This window comes from Gavialis gangeticus, unplaced genomic scaffold (assembly GCF_001723915.1).
Source record: "Gavialis gangeticus isolate Ggan-Ray unplaced genomic scaffold, GavGan_comp1, whole genome shotgun sequence".
NCBI classification, from domain to species: domain Eukaryota; kingdom Metazoa; phylum Chordata; order Crocodylia; family Gavialidae; genus Gavialis; species Gavialis gangeticus.
In genome coordinates this window covers 161475897-161497217 of record NW_017729024.1, presented here as the reverse complement: position 1 = coordinate 161497217, position 21321 = coordinate 161475897, and the positions used below count along the sequence as shown (strand labels likewise).

The following is a 21321-nucleotide window of genomic DNA, read 5'->3' as shown; positions in this document are numbered from 1 at the left end:
GAGTTAATACATCATATTATGTACTGCAGTCTGCATTGCCATAGGAAAAGTAGTCAAGGACACTTCCATTAATTTTAATGGGAGCTACTAAATACATAACTTTTAACTACATCAAAAAGCAGTGCCCTCACTCTGATGTATACCAGATGGAGTTTTGAATGATGGGGTAGTTCTGGGAAACTGTCAGTGATTCTGTTCAGGATGCCCAAAGTTAGGGGTCTTTAAAAGGCTGAAACACCAGGCCTATTGTCACTTGATTATTCCTTGTACTTGGAAGTTTATCTCTGCTTTTGTGTCTGTGGTCACACTGCTGTTTGCATGTTCATCCGTCAGTACAAATACGTTTGAAACTTTTGGCCCAAATGTTTCCTTGGTATCCCTTATTTCCACATTGTTATAAAATTAAACTCGGACTTACATTCACTTATGGCACTGTTAAGATCAGAGAGACTAGGAAGTATTGGAAGTGAAATAAACTGAGAAGGAAAGATTAGGTATTTATTCAGATCTAAACAGAATGCCATGGTGCTTAAACTGTGGCTCCTGAACCAAGTAGCTCTTCATCTTACCAGCTATGGGTCTTGGCTACAAAAGCCTTTAAAGGCTTTCTTTGCTTCATGTATTGGCTGTCTTCTGCAAAATGTTTCTTTCTTTTGCAAAAAGCTCCCCAAATCTATAGATGTATAGATAAACCTGCAGAGGTGGAAACATTGCTGTGGGGGAAATGCTATAGGGAAATTTTTATCTGCTTCCAACATCTTATTTATGAATTACTTACTTAGTCAAGGCTTAGCTGACAGCACTGTGATTGCAAAAGTGAACAAAGTGGTTTGGGATCTAGACCGACCTTTGGAGGAAAACTGCACACTGGAGCTGCTCAAGTTTGATGATGAAGAAGCTCAAGCAGTAAGTATCTTCCACAAAAACAATTGTGCGTTTCTCTTTCCCTGTTTTGCGACTCGGATTGCAAACCAACAGTGAGCCGAAGCCTCAATGGGTGCATCTACACATGCAGTTAATGTGGCATGAGAAACTCTGGACCAGTTTGCTCCATAATACATTGGTCCCCAGCACAGCATCTACATGTGTGTCTGGGACAGCAGGACTTGGAGCTGGGGCAGAGCATGCCATGCTCAGGGTGTCAGCCCTGGGCACTGGGTGGTGGCGTTGAGCGATGAAGGGGCTGGCTGGGGCACGAGAGTGCCAAAACTGTGGAGCTGTGTAACTGATCCCTTCCTCCCTGCCCTCTCCCCACCTTCTGTCACTCCAGGGCTGCTTCACTCTGGCTCAAAGTGCTGCTCTCCTTGTTTCTGTCCACATGTGTGTTACAACACAGTAAATTACTCTGCTGTAAGATAGTATTGCCCCTGACAGTACTATCTTATGGCACAGTTAATTAATTTACTGTACCCTAATATTGGCACTTGTGTAGACAGCGACACTTTACTGTGGAGCTAATTAGTCAGCTCTGCAGTAAAGTGCACGTGTAGATACACCCGGTGAGGATTAGTCCCTTTTGAGGTGTTTGGAGGGATCAGAGTAAGAAAATCATGTGCTGTGTAGTAGAAAACTACAGAGAGGTATTTTTAAGAAAGAAGGATTCTACTGCAGATGTATGTAATACTACTAACTGTAGCATTGTGTGTAGCGTAAATGCAGCTGTATTTGTTTTGGTGATTACTCATTCATATAAATGTAAGTATTTTAAATTGAAATTTACAGTTCCCACAGCAACTAAGTCTGTCGTGTTGCATGAAGTATAGGTTTAAGACACAAAATAAATATGTATAGTGTAGACAAGATACTTGCACTGTGACATACCTGGGTGCATTTCCTGATATTTGCTTTTAAAAATGGTACAGTTCTGTAGTCCTGTTTTTTAATTGAACAAAACTAAGACAATAAAACAGTGTAATATCAAAGTGTGAGTGTTTGTTGTCTTTAAATGGTAAAAGAAACTAATAAGACTCCTTCTAGCAGAGATATTCAAGTGTAATACTTTTATAAACAATTTAGGTCTTTATTTTGTAAGCTTTCCTGCACAATTACTGATGTTAACTTACGTAAAATAATTCATAGATTCATAGGCAGATGGGGTTCTTTGGGTAAAGCTGATATCTTTTATTAGACCAACTCAAATAGTTGGAAAAATTCTTCTTACCAAGCTTTCGGGTTTAAATACCCTTTGTCAGGCTGAGGAAGCATCTGCAGTCGGTGTGTGCTCTTCCTGGATGGAATGAATAGTAAAGAAGACAAGAGGCTGGTCTGCATGCAAGAAAGGCAGTCAGTGATTCATAGATTTATAGATGTTAGGGGCTGGATGAGACCTCATGAGATCAGGTCCAGCTCCCTTGCACTTGGGCAGGAAAAACTGCTGGGGTCAGATGACCCTAGCAAGGTGTGCGTCCAGTTGTTTTTTGAAGACTTCCAGGGTAGGTGATTGTACCACCTCTGGGGGGAGTCTGTTCCAGACCCTGGACACTTGAATAGTAAAGAAATTTTTTCTTTATGTCCAATCTGAAGCCATTTCTAACAGTTTGTGTCCATTGTTTCTTGTCTTCCCCTGGGGTGCCTCGGTGAACAGATGCTTCCCCAGGCCCTGATGCAGGATTTGATGCCTTACGTTTCAGGCATACCTTTCATTTTAGGTACTGTTTGTTGCCGCTCCATTGCTGCAGCTATTTTAAAATAAAAGGCTGACAAAGAAAGATATTACATGAGGCTGGTGTTTGGCTAGATTTTGTGAAAAAGTATTTTATTTTCTTTGTTCTTTCCAACTGAAAAACTGAATGGCTGGAAAGACGGTTAAGTACAATTTCTCAGACTTGTTTGTGATTGTTGGAGGAGTATTGGGAAGTTGATGAGCAAATCATCAAATCCATTCTCCATCTCCAATCGGATTTACTTTGGATGTCCATAAAAAAATAACTCAGAAGAAGTACTAAATGGTTTACAGGAGACTTTGAAATTTATTATACACAAATGCTCAAGCTGTTCCCCTTTTTGTCCCTTTCTTTTAGGTATACTGGCACTCGAGCGCTCACATACTGGGTGAAGCTATGGAACGAATCTATGGTGGATGTTTGTGCTATGGCCCACCAATTGAAAATGGATTTTATTATGACATGTTCCTTGAGGAAGGGTAGGTGGTTTTGTTTTTTATATAGTAGAGACGGTACCGGGGTCACAGAATAGGGAGTCTGAGTCCTAATCAGGATTCTGTTTCTTTGCTCCTTGCACAAGCTAATCTTTGTTGGGGCAGATAACTTCCACCTTCACAGTGGCTCCAGTGCACAAGCTGTGGCTTGGTGTGGAGCCAGAACCAGCCCCCAGACTGTCAATAACAACACGGATTTACTTCTTTCTTTCTTTTCTGTTTTAGGGGTGTATCTAGTAATGATTTCTCTGGTTTGGAATCTCTGTGCAAGAAAATCATGAAGGAAAAACAAATCTTTGAAAGACTGGAAGTTAAAAAGGAAACTCTACTTGAAATGTTCAAGGTAGGCTGTTTCAATTTTACTGCATCTGTACAATTTAGCTCTTCCTAGTTTTGCAGCCCATATACTAGCATTAGGGAGAAGAGCCTTACAGATGCTATGTACATCAGAATAATAATATTTTCTCCACAAGTGTATGTTTTAATATGGATTTATTTGGGATGCTTAATGGTTAAAGAGCACACAGCACTCTAGAACCTTTTAAATGAAGAGAATGTGCAGTAGCTGTGAAATCTGTCTTCCACTGATTCACTTTGTGGCTCCCACGTTGGAGCTCTCTTGGGAAAGTTGCTATCCCATAGTTTCTATGGGACTAAAATTACAGTAAAAACGACATTACATGGATATTGTGGGGGATTGTGTGTTGAATGGTGCTTTGAAAGTATAAAATGCCACCATGAAATATTCAGTCCCTGCTTGTGTTCAAAGCTGAATTTAGCAAGGTCTTTAAAGCAATTTTTAGAATGGGGAGGAAAGCACTAAGGTCTGAATATGAAACTATTAGTAAACTACTGTGGGTGTTGCAGACCCATGAGCAGGGGACCCCTCCCTGACCCCAAGGTCCTCCCCACTATGCTCCAAGGAACAGAGTGAGATTGCCCTAGGATAACTCCCTACCGCAGCAAAACTCAGCTTCACTCCATTTATACTGCACCTTGCAGCTGGAGTGGAGGAATCTGTCAGGTGGCCACTCCTGGGTTATGGAAGAAATTTTAGGTCCCCTTTTCCATGGACAGGGTTAGTCTAGAGTATCACTTGCTCAGAAATCACTCTTTCCACAGGCAGTGAGTAAGGAGACAAAACAACAAAAGGATTTATTATGTAGGATAAAAAAATTGCCCAATTTAAACTGACTATAGGTTTGGAGACAGGAAAAACAAAAATAAGCAAAATTTCTTGCCCTGTCATCTGACTGCAGCTTAGCCCTCCTTGGAGACATACCAGTTTTTTTCAGACATCAGCCTTCCTGCTGGTTCTACCAGAGCTGGCAACTGGGGTCTCTGATCCTTCCCCATCTTTGGGAGACTCCAGAAGACACAGCGTAGCCTACAAGTGCCTGCCTAAGACACTTCCTCACTCTGGCACCAGAGTTCTCCAGGAAGTTCTTCTCTGTCTGCAACACCTGTAGCCTGTCATACTGGAGGGCCATTTCTCTTGGATGCGTCTCTGGTGGCAAATTGATATCCCCACGATAGGCGGGCAGTGCCTTGCATGTGTGCTATATGCCTCACTTTATTATCTTCTGTTTACATTATGAAATTACACAAATAGATTTCGTAGACATTAGGGCTGGAAGGGACCTCGGAAGATCATCAAGTCCAGCCCCCCCGCCCAAAGGGCAGGAAGTCAGCTGGGGTCATAGGATCCCAGCAAGATAAGCATCCAATTTACTCTTGAAGGTGTTCAATGTAGGTACTTGAACCACCTTCGATGGCAGGCTGTTCCAGACCTTGGGGTACATTTATGTCTCTCTTTCTTCCCCGCACTCTCAGTGCAGCCTCCTTTTGAAAAGGGACAATTTAAAGTGGCTTGATTCAGTGAACTGAGGCTGCAGTGTTGGGGGGAGAAAGCAGCCCTCTGCACAAAGAGAGCAGATCACACAGAACCCTCTATAGGCGTCAGCATTGGTAAAATTCAGAATCTGGCCTAGATCTGATGGCTGGCCTGCAACAGGATCAGCATGCTGATACTAAAATATGGACTAGACCCAACTGTCATGGGCTGCATCTTGCTTGCTGGCCATAGGTTGCCAACCTCTGTTCCACATCATCACATATTCCTTAAATACATAAGAAAGAGATACAGGAGTTGTGTGCTTTCAAAACCTGTCAGGATTTGGCATATATGTGTAGTATCTTGGAGAAGAACAGTCTCAACCTTGTTGCCAGCCTTGGCCATTTTCAAGGGGCCTAAGCCAAGCTGCAGAATTGTGTTTAAGTAGAAGACCCCAAAGCCTATAATAATCCCAGTACACTATATCATAGCTTTATCTTAAAATATTAGTAGTAATGATTGATGTAAGCAAATGTATTAGATGTTATTTCACTGTAATAGATATATTTTTGTTAAGATGCTTAAATAATTTGTAAAAAAAAAAAAAAAAAAAAAAAACAGTCTCGTCAGAGAAGACCATAAAACAGGACTGCATTTCACAATGGGGAAAGAAAGGAAATAAGAAACCCTTCCTTTTACTTTTCCAAGGATATAAATCCCAACTAATTAATACCTCCCAAGTCCACAGGAAATCTAGTTCAGTCCAGTTCCAAAAGTTTCAGTGAAACAAAGACATTTGAAATGATCAAAGATTGGTGATCCTATGGGTAACTGTCCATCAGTCAAAAACCTCATTGCATCTCTTTTGAAAGTCTCTCCTGAAATGGAGGCCAGACATACAAACACAAGAAAAAATACCCCAAGGAGCTGTCTCCTTAATACCTAGCTTGTTCTGTGTAGATCTCTCTAGCTGAGGGGTAGAAGTTAATCTGTTCACAGATAAGCACCAAATGTTTATTTTAAATTGGGATGCGAGGATCTCTTAACACAGCCCTATGCATAGATGAGAAATCTGGTCTTATAATATCAAGCGGTAAAGAACTGACATGTATTTTTTTTTTTTCCCCCCCCCACCGTCCCAGTATAATAAATTCAAGTGTCGGATCTTGAATGAAAAAGTCAGTGCTCCAACTACTACAGTGTACAGGTAAAACCAGCTTACAATTTCATGCTAACAGAAATCATGTTCTAGTACGAGGCAGGTTAAATGAGCATTGTCTTTTTGTTTTCATTCTCTTAGATGTGGTCCCTTGATAGATTTGTGCAGGGGCCCTCACGTAAGACACACTGGCAAGATAAAGACCATAAAAATCCATAAGGTGAGCGCTGAAATCCAGTCTTGAATTTTAAACAAAGATATTTACTTGGGGGCTTCTTGGGCCAGATCTTCTAGGATGGTGTGGCCACTTTGTGTCAACGTTGTTTTTAAACTGAGATATTGACCTCATTCTATCTAGTTGATAAAATCGATCTGTATTTACTTAAGTCCATACCACACACTGTCTACTATCAGCAAAGCTAGGAGAAGTAGTATGACTGAGCCATCTCTCTCCATGCCGGTTCTGGTTTGTATTTTTGCCATGATTTGCTGCAGCTTTTGTTGTCATTCAGAATTTAGGATGAAAGCTCTATACATGCTCCACTTGGCTTCAGTTATTTCAGTTTTAAGATATGGGCTGCCTCTTTAAGCAGCATTTCAGGGCTTGTGTATAGAGTAAAAGTGGTGCTGTGAACTTCTGTTGTCATTGTGCCATACCATTTCATTTTTTGCCTCCAGAATTCCTCTACGTATTGGGAAGGCAAGTCTGATATGGAAACCCTCCAGAGGATTTATGGAATTTCATTTCCTGATGCAAAAATGCTAAAGGAATGGGAGAAGTTTCAGGAGGAGGCTAAAAACAGAGATCATAGAAAGATTGGACGGGTAAGAGAACTTTGCTAGTAACATATTTTGCAAAATCGATCTGGACGCTAATCCTTAACTGAATGGCAGATGTGTAATTGTTACTGCATTTTCTGTCAGGTTATGGAAATGAGTGCCTCTCTTTAAGATTTTAGCATCAAGAAACACTACTGGTGAACCATTAATAAACCATATTTTTTTTCTGTCTTTCATCACCATTTTTTTTTTCTTTTTTCCATTGTTATAATCTTACTGCACAGACTTACTGAATCCAAAACATGAACATTGCACTCTGCATGGAAAGCAAGGGGACAGTAATGTGCCTTGATTATTTATTTAAGTGCTACTCTAAAGCCCCTGCAAAAGCTCATTCCTAGATGGATTCTTATAACTTCCCTATTATGTGCACTTTCTTCTCTTTTGATGTTCATTCTTTCTATTGCTTAAGAATCTGCCACATTTTTCCGATTTTTCCTTTTGATTTACTGCTGACGTACATTCCTTTTCTTTTCCCATTTGTTCTGCATTCCTTTTATCTTGTTCTCAATAAAATGGTGCATTTTCACGTTAGTCAAAAGAATTAATAATTACGGTCCTAAGAAGACTACAGCTGTCTTTTTACATCAAGGAGAAAATTCCACTGGATGGTGTAACTTACTAGAACACCCCTTTTTTAAAAAAAATACTAAACAATTAATTGTTTGTCTGTCCAGGGTGTTATGCAGCGTTTACCTCGCTTACTGAAATCCAAGGCGAGGTTTTTCCCTTGCATTCAGTGTGGGTGGTGGGGATGGAGGCGTTTGTCTTAGATTTCAAGTACAAGCAGGGGGGTTATGGTTCACTCTGACCCTGAGCCTGGGGCTGGAGCTGCAGCCTCTGTCTCCTGCCCCCCTTGCTGCCACTGCTGCTTACCTTGGTGTCGCAACTTGTGCTCCAGTTGGGACCCCATTCCACACCAAGGGCAAGGAGCACAGGGCATATGCTGCCTCCAGCCCTTGCCACTCTGTGGCAGTAGTTCTGGCTTTGGGCTCCAGGACCACTGCCACTGCAGCAGCTGCTGTGGGGTTGAGATTGGGGGGAGGTAGTGATAGGGGAGCAGTGGAGAAGGGGTAAGTAGCAGGCAGTACAGGCAGTGTGGAGTCAGGAGGAGGGGAAGGGAAGGCAGCCAGGGGAGTGTGTGGGAGGAGAGCAGGGAGCAGGCTACTTGACTAGTCCATCACCTGCTCCCTGCCCCCCACCTCCCTGCTACGGCTTGCCCTGCTGCAGTGGCTGGGGTGGGGGTGATAAATTTAAGACGACTCTCAAGAGTTATAATTTTCCATGTGTAGAATCTAATTATTGGGGGATGGTGGTAAATTTGGATACCAGTAAATGCTGTAAAATGCCACAGACGGATAAGTCCCTACTAGTAAAAGCAGATTAGGTGTTTCTCATTCATTTGCACTGCATTGAGCTTTAACCAGGCTACAGTCTTGAATTTTTTTTCAATGACATGCAGTAAGAATTAATACTTGGATGTTACTTTGTCTATAATACTGGGAGGAAGGAGGAGTTGATAAAAACTTAGGATGTGCAAATGTTGCTTTCCTACAGGACCAAGAACTATTTTTCTTCCATGAGCTCAGTCCCGGCAGTTGTTTTTTCTTACCAAAAGGAGCTTACATTTATAACACGCTAATTGAATTCATCAGGGTAAGTAATATTTCTGGAGCCTCTTCTTCTGTATTTTATATGATGAAGCAGTAACAAAACTGTGGAAGAACATAAGAGTAATATAAATAAGATTAAATCCAAATTTTCAAACGAGTTGTCTGCTTGTTAAAAATTTGACACTCTTTTATAGTATGCATAATTGTTTAAAGGTTTTTGTACACGTCACAAAATTGGCCTTTAAAGTGGCTCAAAAGCCCTTTTGCACGGCTTTAATGACATTGCTGTTTGCACGCTCAGCAGCGTATTTCACTTCAAATAACTTTGAATGTAGCAAGATAAAACACCTCTGAGATGCTTTAGCGTGCTACTGGGGCACTGGAAGCCAACATGCTTGGAGCTTTGTGGGCTTCCAGCACCCCATGCACCATCCCTGCCACCTTCTCCCATCACCAGCACACCCAGCCACAGCAGCCTGTGCAGGCAGGCAGGCTCAACTTAAAAAAGAAAGGAAAAAAAAAAAAGCAGCAAGGACCCTGATCTTTTATCTGCTGGAGTCTGCCTGCCTGCCTGCCTGAGTTGTGTGGGGACCTGGTGCTTCCCTCTGTGGCTGCAGCACCCCCCAGGACCATCTGGGCTGGGTGCTAGCGGGCAGGTGCTGCCTGGGAGGTGCCACCACCACTGCAGAGGGAAGCACCAGCTCCCCCCTACCCCCAACAGCCACAGAGGGAAGCACTGGATACCCATGCAGCTTAGGGACCTCTCAGCCCACTGGCAGCTCCCCCCCCCGTTGTGTACATGCCATGGGGGTTTAGTTCAGTTTAATTCTCGCTAAATTGAAATAGTGAAAACGGTGGTAAACCAAATTAAACCCCCATTGTGTGCACAAGCACCCTAAGGGACTAATAAATTTAGCCTTGCAAAGCAGGAAACTTACGGAGAGTATAGTAGCAAGAGTTACAAACATTGCATTGTTTCTTCATTGACATTTTATTATCGCTGTGTATTTTTACTATGCTGCAGTGCAGTATTTAGATATTCCTCCAGTTACCTGAGTTTCCATTTGGCACATTCTCTGGTTGCTATAGGGGTTGAGAAGGGATCATGGCTGTTTTACTGTCTTGTCCATGTTGGGCACTAGGGGTCCGATCTGTTCCTGAGTCATGGACTTCATAACCTCCTGAACAGTGGTTCTTAACATTTCTAGACTCTAGGCGCCCTTCAGAAAATGTCAGCTTTTTGTTTTCACTTGGTTTTTGTCTACAGAAAAATAATAGAGCAATCCTGTTGCAAAGAACTCAGAAAGACCACAACAGGATTTGACACAGGATAACAGAACTCTCTGGGTTTCTCTGGTGAATCATGTTTGCATGCCACACAGTGCTGATATTGTGTGGCACCCCATGGCATCCCTTCAAAGATCTTAAGGCATCCCAAGGTGCCATGACACTGGTTGAGAATCACTATTCTGGTGCCTTCTTAATTCTTTGATAATTGGGCCTGTTCTTTCAGAGCGAATATCAAAAGCGAGGATTCCAGGAGGTTGTCTCCCCAAACATTTACAACAGCAAACTCTGGATGACTTCTGGACACTGGCAGCATTACAGTGAAAACATGTTTTCATTTGAAGTGGAGAAGGAGATCTTTGCACTGAAGCCTATGAATTGTCCAGGACACTGGTATTCATTTAGCATCCATTTAGTCAATGATTACCAAACTATGTGGAGTAATTTTTTAGCTTTCATATCCTGATTTGGGAACATTTTCTAAACCTATATATTTGGTAATTTTAATATTGTATTAAAATACCATTATTCATTGTGTACAATAGATGCTAGATTACAAACATGACTTCTTGGCTGTTTGCACATCTCCAATGCAGAGAAATGATCTTAACTGATATCTTGGGCGAACTTCAAGTTTCTTGTGAAATTGTACTTTTGTTTTGGTTTTTACTTGAGGTCAGAAAACACAAGCAAGTTCAGGAGGATTTGTCCCTCAGAAAGACTGGCCTTCCTCCTGTTTAGTTTCCTCACTTGGGTTACAAATGTGGGTATCCCTTCTCAGGGCTGATAGAACCTTTTAACTAAGGATCACGTGTTCTGTTTCCAGTGCCTATATTCACCGCAGTCGTGATGAATGCTATTATCCAGTAGATTTCAAAGGCTAAATTTTTTAAATCCTACAAAATTTGTGCCCCGAATACCTGTGCATGTACACAGTACCAGTTTTTAGTATATGGCATCGGCATAATGCTGATGTAGTTTAGGCATCCGGGTAATAATGCAGTGCATGCTCTTAGGAAAAACCCTTTTATCCATTTCCCAAAAAGGGCCCAAAATTTCCTTGAAAATTTCCTTCGGAGTAAGTCTGCACATTGTACTGAAACTTGTTTTGCACAACTTAGGGGCATTTTGTTTATCAGAACAGATATTAAGGATATCTCATGAGGAATTCTTTTGTAGGAGTTTAATCCTGGATATGTTTTAAATACTGTTATCTTTTTCCTTCAGCCTTATGTTTGATCATCGACCAAGATCCTGGCGTGAATTGCCATTGCGGCTGGCTGACTTTGGTGTTCTTCATCGCAATGAGCTATCTGGAGCTCTTACAGGACTCACCAGAGTGCGACGATTCCAGCAGGATGATGCTCACATATTTTGTGCTATGGAGCAGGTACAGGAGATACTCGAATAAAATGTGTATGTTAAAATGCAAGTAACTCAGTCTCAGCTACAGAATACACGTTTGTCTTTATATAAAGATTGAAGACGAGATAAAGAGCTGTCTGGAATTCTTGCGTGCTGTGTATGATGTCTTCGGATTTTCCTTTAAACTAAATCTCTCTACTCGTCCTGAAAAGTACCTTGGAGATATTGAAGTATGGAATCAAGCTGAAAAGGTAATCTGTAACTTTAATGGCTTTTTGTGTAAGTACTATACTTCGGCTGTCTCCTCAAATAAACCGGGATATCTGGGAAAAAAAATCCTCCTTTGGGGGGAGGTCTAGTGACAGCTGTGGCTGAGAAATACAGCTCACACTGCCTTTTTATTTCTGTTTGCCATTGCAAATAATGCTTTCAGTACACATAGTTCATGGATACTATGGCAGATTCTTTCTTTAGACAACAAGAACTGAAATATATATTTTTAAAGACGGTGACAAAAGAGGCAACTACTTTAAGAGGAAAAATAAATGGAGGGTGAAGTTCCTGAAGTATGATTATTATCAAAATTGGCTGGGTGGCTCTGAGTCAAACTGTTTACCTTATCCATGAGTAGTATCTCTGACTAAAACCAAAACTGAATTAACTGCACAGATAGAGGAGCAGAGTTTGAGGGTTGTTTTGTCTGTATGTAGAACTGTTTTGGGGGGTGGGTTTTCTGCTGTATTGAATTGAGACTTTTCTTCATTTTGTGTCAGCCCAGAATGAAACCTATTTGAGGTTATTTGACAAATTGAAAATAACTCATTTTGATTTCAGGTATGTTTTAATATTCATTGGGCCAGAAGGACAGTGTCACTCCATGACCTGGCGATTGGGGCACCTGGGAAGTAGGACACTGGTTCTAGTGCTTGCTCCAATGACGACTAACTATTTTATACAAAGAGAAACAGCTTCAAAATGAGAGGCAGACAGAGTAACTTCAGAGTAACCTAACCACTGCCCTATAGGGTACTCTTTTTAGAACTGGAAGACCCAGCTTGAAGTTCACCCTCCAAATCGGGTATAAAGGGTATGAGGTCAGAGTGGCAGTTCCTCTGTTTGTGAATGGGGGGGTTAGACCCCTTGTGAGTCGGCTTGAATAAGTAAATGTTTCAGTAGCCCAGAAACAAACTGCGTTTTTTCAGGCTAAATTGTATGTCATGGAACTGCAGTTTTCACCAGCCTCTAGAGCAGGATTGGGCAATTATTTGGGCTAGAGGGCTGTTTAGGGAGCTTGGTGAGCTGTCACAGCTATCAGCACTCCCTGCTCCAGCTAGCAACAGCTCACCAAAACTCCCTAAGCGGCCCTCCAGTGGCCTAAACGCCGCTGGGTGGACGAGAATGGACTGCATGTGGGCAGGGAGCGGCATCCAGGAGCAGCACAGGTGAGCAAAGCTGGGATTGGGATCATGGAGTGGTGACAGCGTGGGACCAGGACCCAGGGCAGAGCCACAGTCTGTTCTCTGCCTGCTTCTGTGATGGGCGCAGGCTCTGCAGAAAAGGGTGTACAGGGAGCAGATTTTGGCTGGGCCCTTGCCCCACACTCACTGTCCAGCGATTCCCAGCTCTGTTTGTCTGTCCCACTCACAGATGCTGCTCCCCACCTCCTGAGTACAGGTCCTGGGTCAGTCTTCATGGAGACCTCATCCACCCACTCCATCTGGCACCCCCAGTGCTGGGTGTGGGATGGACAGACCCATCCCTGGGCAGTGGGGCTGGGGCTGGCGACGGCTGTAGAGAATGGTGGTGGCAGCAGCTGGAAGGAGCTGCCGCTGCAGGGACTGCTGGGAAGCGAGTCCAGCTGCCACACTGCTCCATCCCATTGTGTCCCCGGGGGTGGTGTAACTGGCCATGTGCCAAAGCCAAGTGGCTCCCTGCACCTGGACTGGGCAGGGCCAAATAAAATCCCTTGGTGGGCTGGATTCAGCCTGCGGGCCTTATCTTGCCCACCCCTGCTCTAGAGCTTCCTGAACCTTCTAGACAATTCGATAGTGAATGACTGTCAGCTCCCTCTGTAGCAGCATCATGGTCTGATATGATGCCTTTATTTCACACAGTATACTATCACTAAAAACATTTTATTTTTTCTCTAGCAACTTGAGAACAGTCTCAATGAATTTGGTGAGAAATGGGAATTAAACCCTGGGGATGGAGCTTTTTATGGGCCCAAGGTGAGTAGTTTACAGTGCATCAGTAGTGAACTAGCATTTGAATGAGGTCGGAAAGAAGTTTAAAGTGAATTTCTCAACAACTGTTCTTTTGAGATTATAATACTACATGTGTCACTAGCATATCTGATTGTCACTGGATTTGCTGACATGGTTGGCTGTTGCTGGAAATGATCCTAGAATTTAAGAGTTAATGCACCCAAATCTAAAGTTTTCTGATGCTCCAAAAATAATGATATGCGTAAAAGAAGTATTATGTCATTGTTATCACTGAAGAGTCTTCAGATGCAGCAGGTTTGTTTATTTCAGGAAAGCTTGAAGTGCAGCAAGTCTGTCGAGTGGTTTCAGATATAAAGACATGACCAGGAATAAAATCTAATTGGTTACTTTCATATGTTGTTTTACCTGATTGTATAATTGGTACACATTGCGATGCTTACAATATTTGTTGCTTAGGGTGCCTTTAAAAACAGGATACCATAATTGAAGGTTGCTAGAGTTCATTGTAGCAGTGAAGTAAATAGGATTTAAGCCCTACGTTGACTTAAGTTGCATTTTCAAAAGCACCTAAAGGTTCTCAGTCACTTAGGACATGGACATACGAGCAACTTATTGCAGGGTAAAAGGCTGCAGGGTGTTACTGCATGTCAGCTGCTGTGTGGAACTGTCCATGTGTTTGCCCTTCCCCCACAATAAGGAAAGGCTAAACAGTGGTACGTTATCTTTTTTTTGCTGAGTACTAAGTTGCTGTGGATTTGATATAATATAATTTTCACTTATTGATGGATAACAGTGTGCCCATGGGCAGCTACCATGGAAAAGCTGTCGTGTAGTGACACCCCCACCCTCTCTCTCGTTTTATGGCAGTGGTTCTCAACTGGGGTGATGTGAACCTTAAAGGTGCCGCAGAGCTGGTGGCACCACCATCACTGTGGCTAAGTGGAGCTGTCCAGCATGCCTTTGTTTCCAGCATGCCAGGTAGACTGAGATACAGCTGCAGCAAGCGCCCTTCTGCCTCACTCCTGGGAACAGAGGCATGGGGAAACAGTTGTGCTTGGTTGCACCTGGGTGACTGGGCACAAACCTGGGCCAGTGAATATGGGGATTGCACTGGAATGGAGGCGGGGGCAGACAGGATTCAGGATTCCTCTTGCAGCCTGGCTCGCCCTCCCTACCCTGTAGTATGGGAACAGCTACACTCTCACAGCCACGTTAAGGCTTTTACAGCCCCCACCAGAACCTGCGATAAGTTAATAGAAGAGCGAGCGAGTGAGGCTGAGGGGACTTCCCACCCTGCCTGCAGCACCTGGATGAGTCCATGCCATGGCAGTAGGATTCTGCCTGCCCTGCACCCCGCTTCCCCTCTCACCACCAGCCCCTTCTGTTCAAACCAGCGTTTGCCACTATATTAGTTACAAGAGAGAAAAATCTAAGGTGGTGCTCATGTCTGCCCCCTCACCTTCCTAGTCTAGTTGGGGGAAGAACAGATCCTCTCTGTTTGTCTTATTTGTACTCTCAACATAGGTGTATTATGTGGAGTTTTCATTAAAACATCCTATGCTGGTCAGTGCTGGAAGGAGCTTATTAAATAAAATCTTCCTGGGTACATCCTCACAAGCATTTACCCAAGAGATTTACCTGGAGTCTCCCAGGCTGCAGTGGCAGCAGTCTGGGTGTGCGGAGCCTGGCCAACAGCTGGAGCATTGCTTTGGATGGCCAGGCTCCAGCTTTGGGTGACGCATGCTGCAGCCACATGCACCACCCTGTTCCCCTCCCCCCCCCTCGGTTTTTTTTTCTTTGGTTGATTTTGTTGATACTGGAAGTTCCCAGTCTCCAATTTTGAGAACCTGTTTGTGTGCACTGTGTGTGTTTTGCAGCGCCTGAAGCCTTTGAGGTGCCACAAAGTACACATTCTCACTCGTGGGGCCGCAGCCCCTGAGGGATTTGGCAAATTGTCCTTGGAGAGCTAATGCTTCAGATGTAATCATCTGTTTTGCTGCTGCCTCAAGACACTACCTGGCAAGAGTCCATTGCTTTACCAGGAATATAAATATTTTTTCCTCTGATTATTTTTTTTTGGATAATCCTAGAGCACAAGAACATTCTTTGACCTTCTTTATACTTAGGAAGGCATGCTACAAGACACTTCTGCAATTTTGCTTCTGTTTCCTGTTTCCTCAAATAAACTTTGTTTGCATAGTCAAATCATTCCAAATTAATGGAGGTAATCAGTGACTATTCAACTTATTAGAAAACATGGACAGCAGGTGGCACTATCAGGGCTGATGTTTGCCAGTTACAGAAATATTAGAAATACATTTTTCAAAGATCAGTAATTTTGCACTAGTTTTTATTTCAGTTTCTTGCAGTGTTCAGTTGTTTTATAAGTTCAAGTTTTACTGATATATTATTTAAGAAAAAGTCACCTCTAGGATTTGTAATTTTATATGTAGAGTAGGTGACTGTCCTTCTAGTATAAGAAATTGCTCATCAGTTTTGCATTTTAAAAACCTTATCTGGAGAAATGGAATCTTTTAATATTGTATCAGCTCTTCGTGCAAGAGAATACATAACTCATTTTAAATTATTTGTGAATGAACTATCCAGCAAGCTTAACATACTTTTGTGTTGATTAGCAGACTGACTATGATTTCTACACATGCATGTTAGTTGCGAATATTAATCAAATAACTTAAGAATTTTCTAGTGAATAACTAGAAAACTCTAGTTTTCAGAATCCAACTGCTGTTCAACTATTTAAACAAGAAATGATTATAAAAGCATGTGTGGTTTTGCAAAAATATTTTACATCAACTAGCCCAACAAAAATCAAATATTTTTATTTATATTTTAAAACAAAATTAAATTATGTGTAGTTTCCTGAATAAAATGAACAGAAAAAGAATATCTTTCCTTCTTCTGCTCTTTAGAGCCAGTGTCATGGAATAATAAAGGGTAATTTCCTGAATTAGTTAAGCTCTAGATACTACAAATACTTAGTTACATGCTTGACTTTCAGCTGTAAACATTATCCACAAATAACCAAATTTACATTGAAGAAATTGTGGAATATGAAGGAGTATTATCTCCAGTCCTGAGGGAATCTTACTGATGCAGGTCTGTCTCTGAGCATGTAATGTAGGCTGTGAAGTTATGCTGGTTAATTTAAATACTGCATACAGAAGGTTGAGATTTTTTTCGACTACAAATGGTAGAGGTCTTAGTTTTTATTATAAGCTTTCATTTCTGATGGATTTTTGGTTTGCATGAGTCTACAAATGAAAAGTCCTTGGGGGGTGGAAAATCAAAGTAAGATAAGAGCATCAGGTTAGTGTGTTGCATTCATACATGAATCTTTTGAAGTTGTGGATTGTCTTTGCTCATTTTTTTATCAGAGGGCTTATATGAAGCCCTGCAGGTTGCTTGAGTTCTGCTTTGGACTGAAGTGAGGCATATCTGAGTATAAAACCATAGGTGGTTCTTCTGCACTGTGATTTGATTTCACTCATAGTGATAATGCTGTATATCTTTTTATTCTGTTTCTAAGATTGACATTCAGATTAAAGATGCCATTGGACGATACCACCAGTGTGCTACGATCCAGCTGGATTTCCAACTCCCAATCAGATTTAATCTGACCTTTGTAAGGTAAATACAACATATGAGTATCCTTAATTACAGAATCTAGGTATACAGTCTCTTGGAGACGCACAATAAATTTACAGTAAAATTCTTTCTTATTCCCAGCCATGATGGTAATGACAAGACAAGGCCAGTTATTATTCACCGAGCCATCTTGGGATCTGTGGAAAGAATGATTGCTATTCTGACTGAAAGCTATGGTGGCAAATGGTAAAGTTGAAAATTATCTTATTTATACCAGTATTGTCCAGCTTGGAGTAAGCATTCCAGATGGTGGTTGGGGTGTTAGCAGAGTCTGGGGGGAGCTGCATGACTCTGGATCCACTCCAGCTGCCTACTGAAGGTTTCTGCTACGGGTAAACCAGCAGGCAGCAGCTTGGAACCCAGCCGCCCTACCTCTTTCTGAAATAACAGTATTTGGTCATCAGACTGTCAGGCATGCAGCTGCAGCAAATGGCTTGCCCATCTGAGCTTTTTGTCTCTAGTGGAGTGATACAGCTCAGTTGCAAGAACAGAAAACCACCATGTATATTCTCTGCTACCTGGGGGAGTGGGCAGTGATATGTCCATGGGAGAGGAATAAAAAATGTGAAACTCAGATAGAAGAAGTCTGAGATCGGTGAAAACAGAACCAGGACAGAAAATGTAGGCATACCTCTCCATCTATCCATTAATTTACCTCCTTTCCTCCTCTACCCTATTTTGCCTCTTTCCCATGGGAAGTTGCTGCCTGATAAAGGAGGAGCTGTCAGACGAGGTTCAGGAGTATGAACTCACATAAATTTTCTTCTTAAAAGGATTAGTTACCACCCAAAACAAAACAATCGGCAAGATGAAACTGCTTTTCTGCTAAAAATGACAGTTTTTTTTCCCTAAACCACATTCACCCTTTTGGGTATTCATTCTTTTTGGAGGATAAATTGTAATTGGAGGCTGGGGGGTCCAGGTGTACGCTCTTGTCTGCCCTTCAGACAACATGAATGTGAGATTCTAAGTGCTGATTCTAGCCTCTGCCCACCAGTAAAGAATACTAAATGCTGCACAATTGTTTTTTATTCTCAAGGCCTCTCTGGCTGTCCCCTCAGCAAGTGATGGTGGTACCAGTGGGACCAACATGTGATGAATATGCACAAAAGGTGAATCATGTCTTGAGTTGCTCAGTTGCCATTGGTTTTGACAAGGAACTTACTTACAGCATGCATTTTAGATAAATAAGATTACATCTCTCTTCCTCTTTTAATGATAATTATAAACTGCCTAAATTGTAAATGGATCTTGCAACTTGAAAAGTAGATTGTGGATGATGAAGCTACAAGTGGTGATTCTAGAAAGACTGTTTCTGTTAGGAAAGCAAAGGCGATTGTTTGCCTCAGCAGCTAGTTGGGGAGCCATTGAAGAAAGTAGCTTAACATCTAAGTGCCTGTCCTGCAACTGGCTCTATTAAGGTGGACCACAATGCCTGTATATGTGTTGGGAGCAGGAATAGATGACCTCATCATGTCTCTTCCAGCCCTAATTTTTTATATTCCTATGATGGAAGGAGGAAGGAAGAGAAAAGTATCTGTTAGCAGGTTGCATCTTGTTACTGCAAGGAGTTTCTTGTTCAGACTCAGGAGGCTTAAACTAAAATAGTTTTATAAAGAAGCAAAATTTAAAGGAGCTTCTGATGAAAGTCCCATTCCCCTTGCTGCCTACAGCATTATTACTAAAATTGTCAAGTGTGCCCAGTTCCACTTGGCCGAGCTAGTTTGCTGTAATTTAGTGTGGGCCAGCGTATCGTGCTGTGTTGGACCCACGTTTACATTCTCATGTGTGTCAGTGCCTCTCAAGCCAGTGTCAAAGCATCAGGCTAAACAAGCAAAACTGCTTTAATTTTTGGCCCGAGTGTCAAAGCATTTCTTTGTAAAGACTTTATACTTTAATTATAAGTTTTTGTCTTTTTATTATTTAGGTCAGGGAGCAGTTCCACGATGCTGGAATAATGTCTGATGTTGATGTGGATCCTGGCTGCACACTGAACAAGAAGATCAGAAATGCTCAGCTTGCACAGTATAACTTCATCCTAGGTAAGGAGTAGTGTATACTGTGCCCAACTGTCCTGTACCCAACTGAAATTTTGGTGCAAGCCTTCTTACCAGTGGGTACTACAGAGGCAGGAGTAGACTGAGTAACAATCCTTTCCTTCCTAAGGTACTTTGTCCCAGCAAACTTCATTCTACGTGACTGGGCAGCCCTCACTTTGGAGCCAGGCTTATGCAGTTGTTAGCCAAAAAGGTTTGCCTGACCTTTCAGTGCACCAGGACAGGTGCCATTGTGTGTGTTCTGAGGCTGTCATTGAACAGGGCAAACAATTGAGATTTGAAAAACAACATGGATTTCAGAGAAGATCATGGTAGTTAAAAATTGTATTAAGTGATTTGTATCCCTACTGCCTCCCCCACAGTAACTTGGCTTTTCCCGTCCCAGGAGGGAGGGATGCTGCATTCTAATGTGGCAAAATCAGCATTTCCAGTTCTGTGCTGTCAGACATGGCACTTTGCGTTCAGCAGTTATGCACGTGACGTACTGTGATACGGCAAAGATTAGAACCTGGCCAGAGCAGTACTGTAAAGAGAATCAATTTTCGGTCAGCATCTTCATTGTTCACTCAGCAACCCTAGAGCAGTGATACTTAGTGTCATGCAAGTAAGCATAATTGTCGCTACCTGGCTGATCTCTCGCCCCCACTGCAGTCTCTCTATAAGGTGATAAACACTGTAATCAGTAAAGTAGTTTTTGAAAGTGGGTGCCACTCCATTCACAGAAGTTATGGAATGGTGCCTCCCATCCAGTGAGGGGAACCTCAAATCCAGACTGGTTGAGAACTACTGCTCTAGATACTTTTGTTTATGTGGTAGTTTAAGTGGGAAGGAAAGGGCAAAGCCAGGAGCTAGTTGTCAAGCTGTAATATAGTACAGTAAAAGCTCTGTTATCCGGTATCCCCTGGGAATGGGGGATGCCGGATAACAAAATACGCCAGTTAATTGAGTGCCCTGAACAGGCATCTTTGCCTGTTCAGGTTGCTGCTTCTCCCACCATGTCGGGGGCATCGCCGCCCCTCCCGTGGCATTGCCACCCCTCCTGCAGGCCCCGCAGGACAGGGAGGCAGGCCCCGTGCAGCCTGTTATGCCCCCGGCTGTAGGGGCTCAGCAACGCAGGCTGCTTTGCCCCAGACCGTTGGGGCTTGGAGAAACCGGAAGTGCCACAGTGGGCACTTCCGGTTTCACTTTACCTTAAAAGCCGGCATGCCGGTTACCAGAGCTTGTACTGTGTAAAGCTGACTAACCATGCAAATTGGGACTAATTGCTATGTGCCTGTAAAAACCTGCAGTGGAATGCTAACTGTATGGTGTAACTGCTATGTGTATTCTCCTCTAATGATGCAAATGTAGTAGAACCCTTGCAAGTTAAACTGTTTCATTCAGTGTTCAATTAATAGTGATTTAGCTCATTTGTATCACTTGCAGGGCATGCAGATCTAAAGTTCAAGCATAGCAGCCTATATGTCCTCTAGAGTGGTGCCAGCTAGGGCTGGCGAAATTTTGCCAGCTGTTTCACCTCGTTTTGAGCTTGAAACAGTGAAGCTGAAACAAAACAGAGTGCTTTGAAACAGCCTCGAAGTGAAATGAGGCAAGTTGAAATGTTTCAAAGCTCAAGCTGGGCTTGCCTGCAGGGAAACGAAACTAAAGTTTCTGCCTTGGTGTCAGCTGAGTGAGGGCGCACCTTAGCACACACAGTGTCACCTGCCCATGTCATGAGTCTTGCCTGTCAGCAGCTAGAGGTGCAGGGCCCCAGAACCCAGACTCCCCCTGCACCTATCTCCTTGACAGCTGGCAGGCTTCATCACCTCATCAGGGGCTAGCATGCCTCTAGTTTTCACCCTGCTGTGCCTTAGGGGACACAGTGTCACTCATGTTACAAGTTTTGTTTGTCCACAACTTGAGGTGTAGCTTCCCTGAAATCTCTGCACCTATCTCTTTGAAACTTGGCAAGCTTCACGCCATCAGAAGGGGCTACCATTCCTGCAAGCTTCATCCAAATCAGGCCAGAAATTAGTTATAGGCTGTTTCGAGCTTCCCCATTATAGCCTGCGGGTGAAACATCAAAACACCTAAACTGTTTCGACAAAACGAAATGGAACAGTGGTTTCAAGTTGAAAC

At 42.7% G+C, this 21321-nt stretch overlaps 1 protein-coding gene across 1 annotated transcript in view; it reads left to right on the top strand.

The window, feature by feature from the left end:
• TARS (threonyl-tRNA synthetase) overlaps positions 1-21321 on the top strand; it is an 82104-nt gene that overhangs the window by 54838 nt on the left and 5945 nt on the right. The window contains exons 7-21 of the mRNA XM_019517992.1: positions 783-906; positions 3021-3142; positions 3383-3500; positions 6134-6198; positions 6292-6370; positions 6829-6975; positions 8548-8646; positions 10117-10283; positions 11118-11280; positions 11369-11506; positions 13406-13483; positions 17028-17128; positions 17228-17332; positions 18186-18258; positions 19074-19188. Of these exons, the coding sequence (XP_019373537.1) occupies positions 783-906; positions 3021-3142; positions 3383-3500; positions 6134-6198; positions 6292-6370; positions 6829-6975; positions 8548-8646; positions 10117-10283; positions 11118-11280; positions 11369-11506; positions 13406-13483; positions 17028-17128; positions 17228-17332; positions 18186-18258; positions 19074-19188 (1694 nt within the window). The remainder of the gene's footprint in view (positions 1-782; positions 907-3020; positions 3143-3382; positions 3501-6133; positions 6199-6291; positions 6371-6828; positions 6976-8547; positions 8647-10116; positions 10284-11117; positions 11281-11368; positions 11507-13405; positions 13484-17027; positions 17129-17227; positions 17333-18185; positions 18259-19073; positions 19189-21321) is intronic.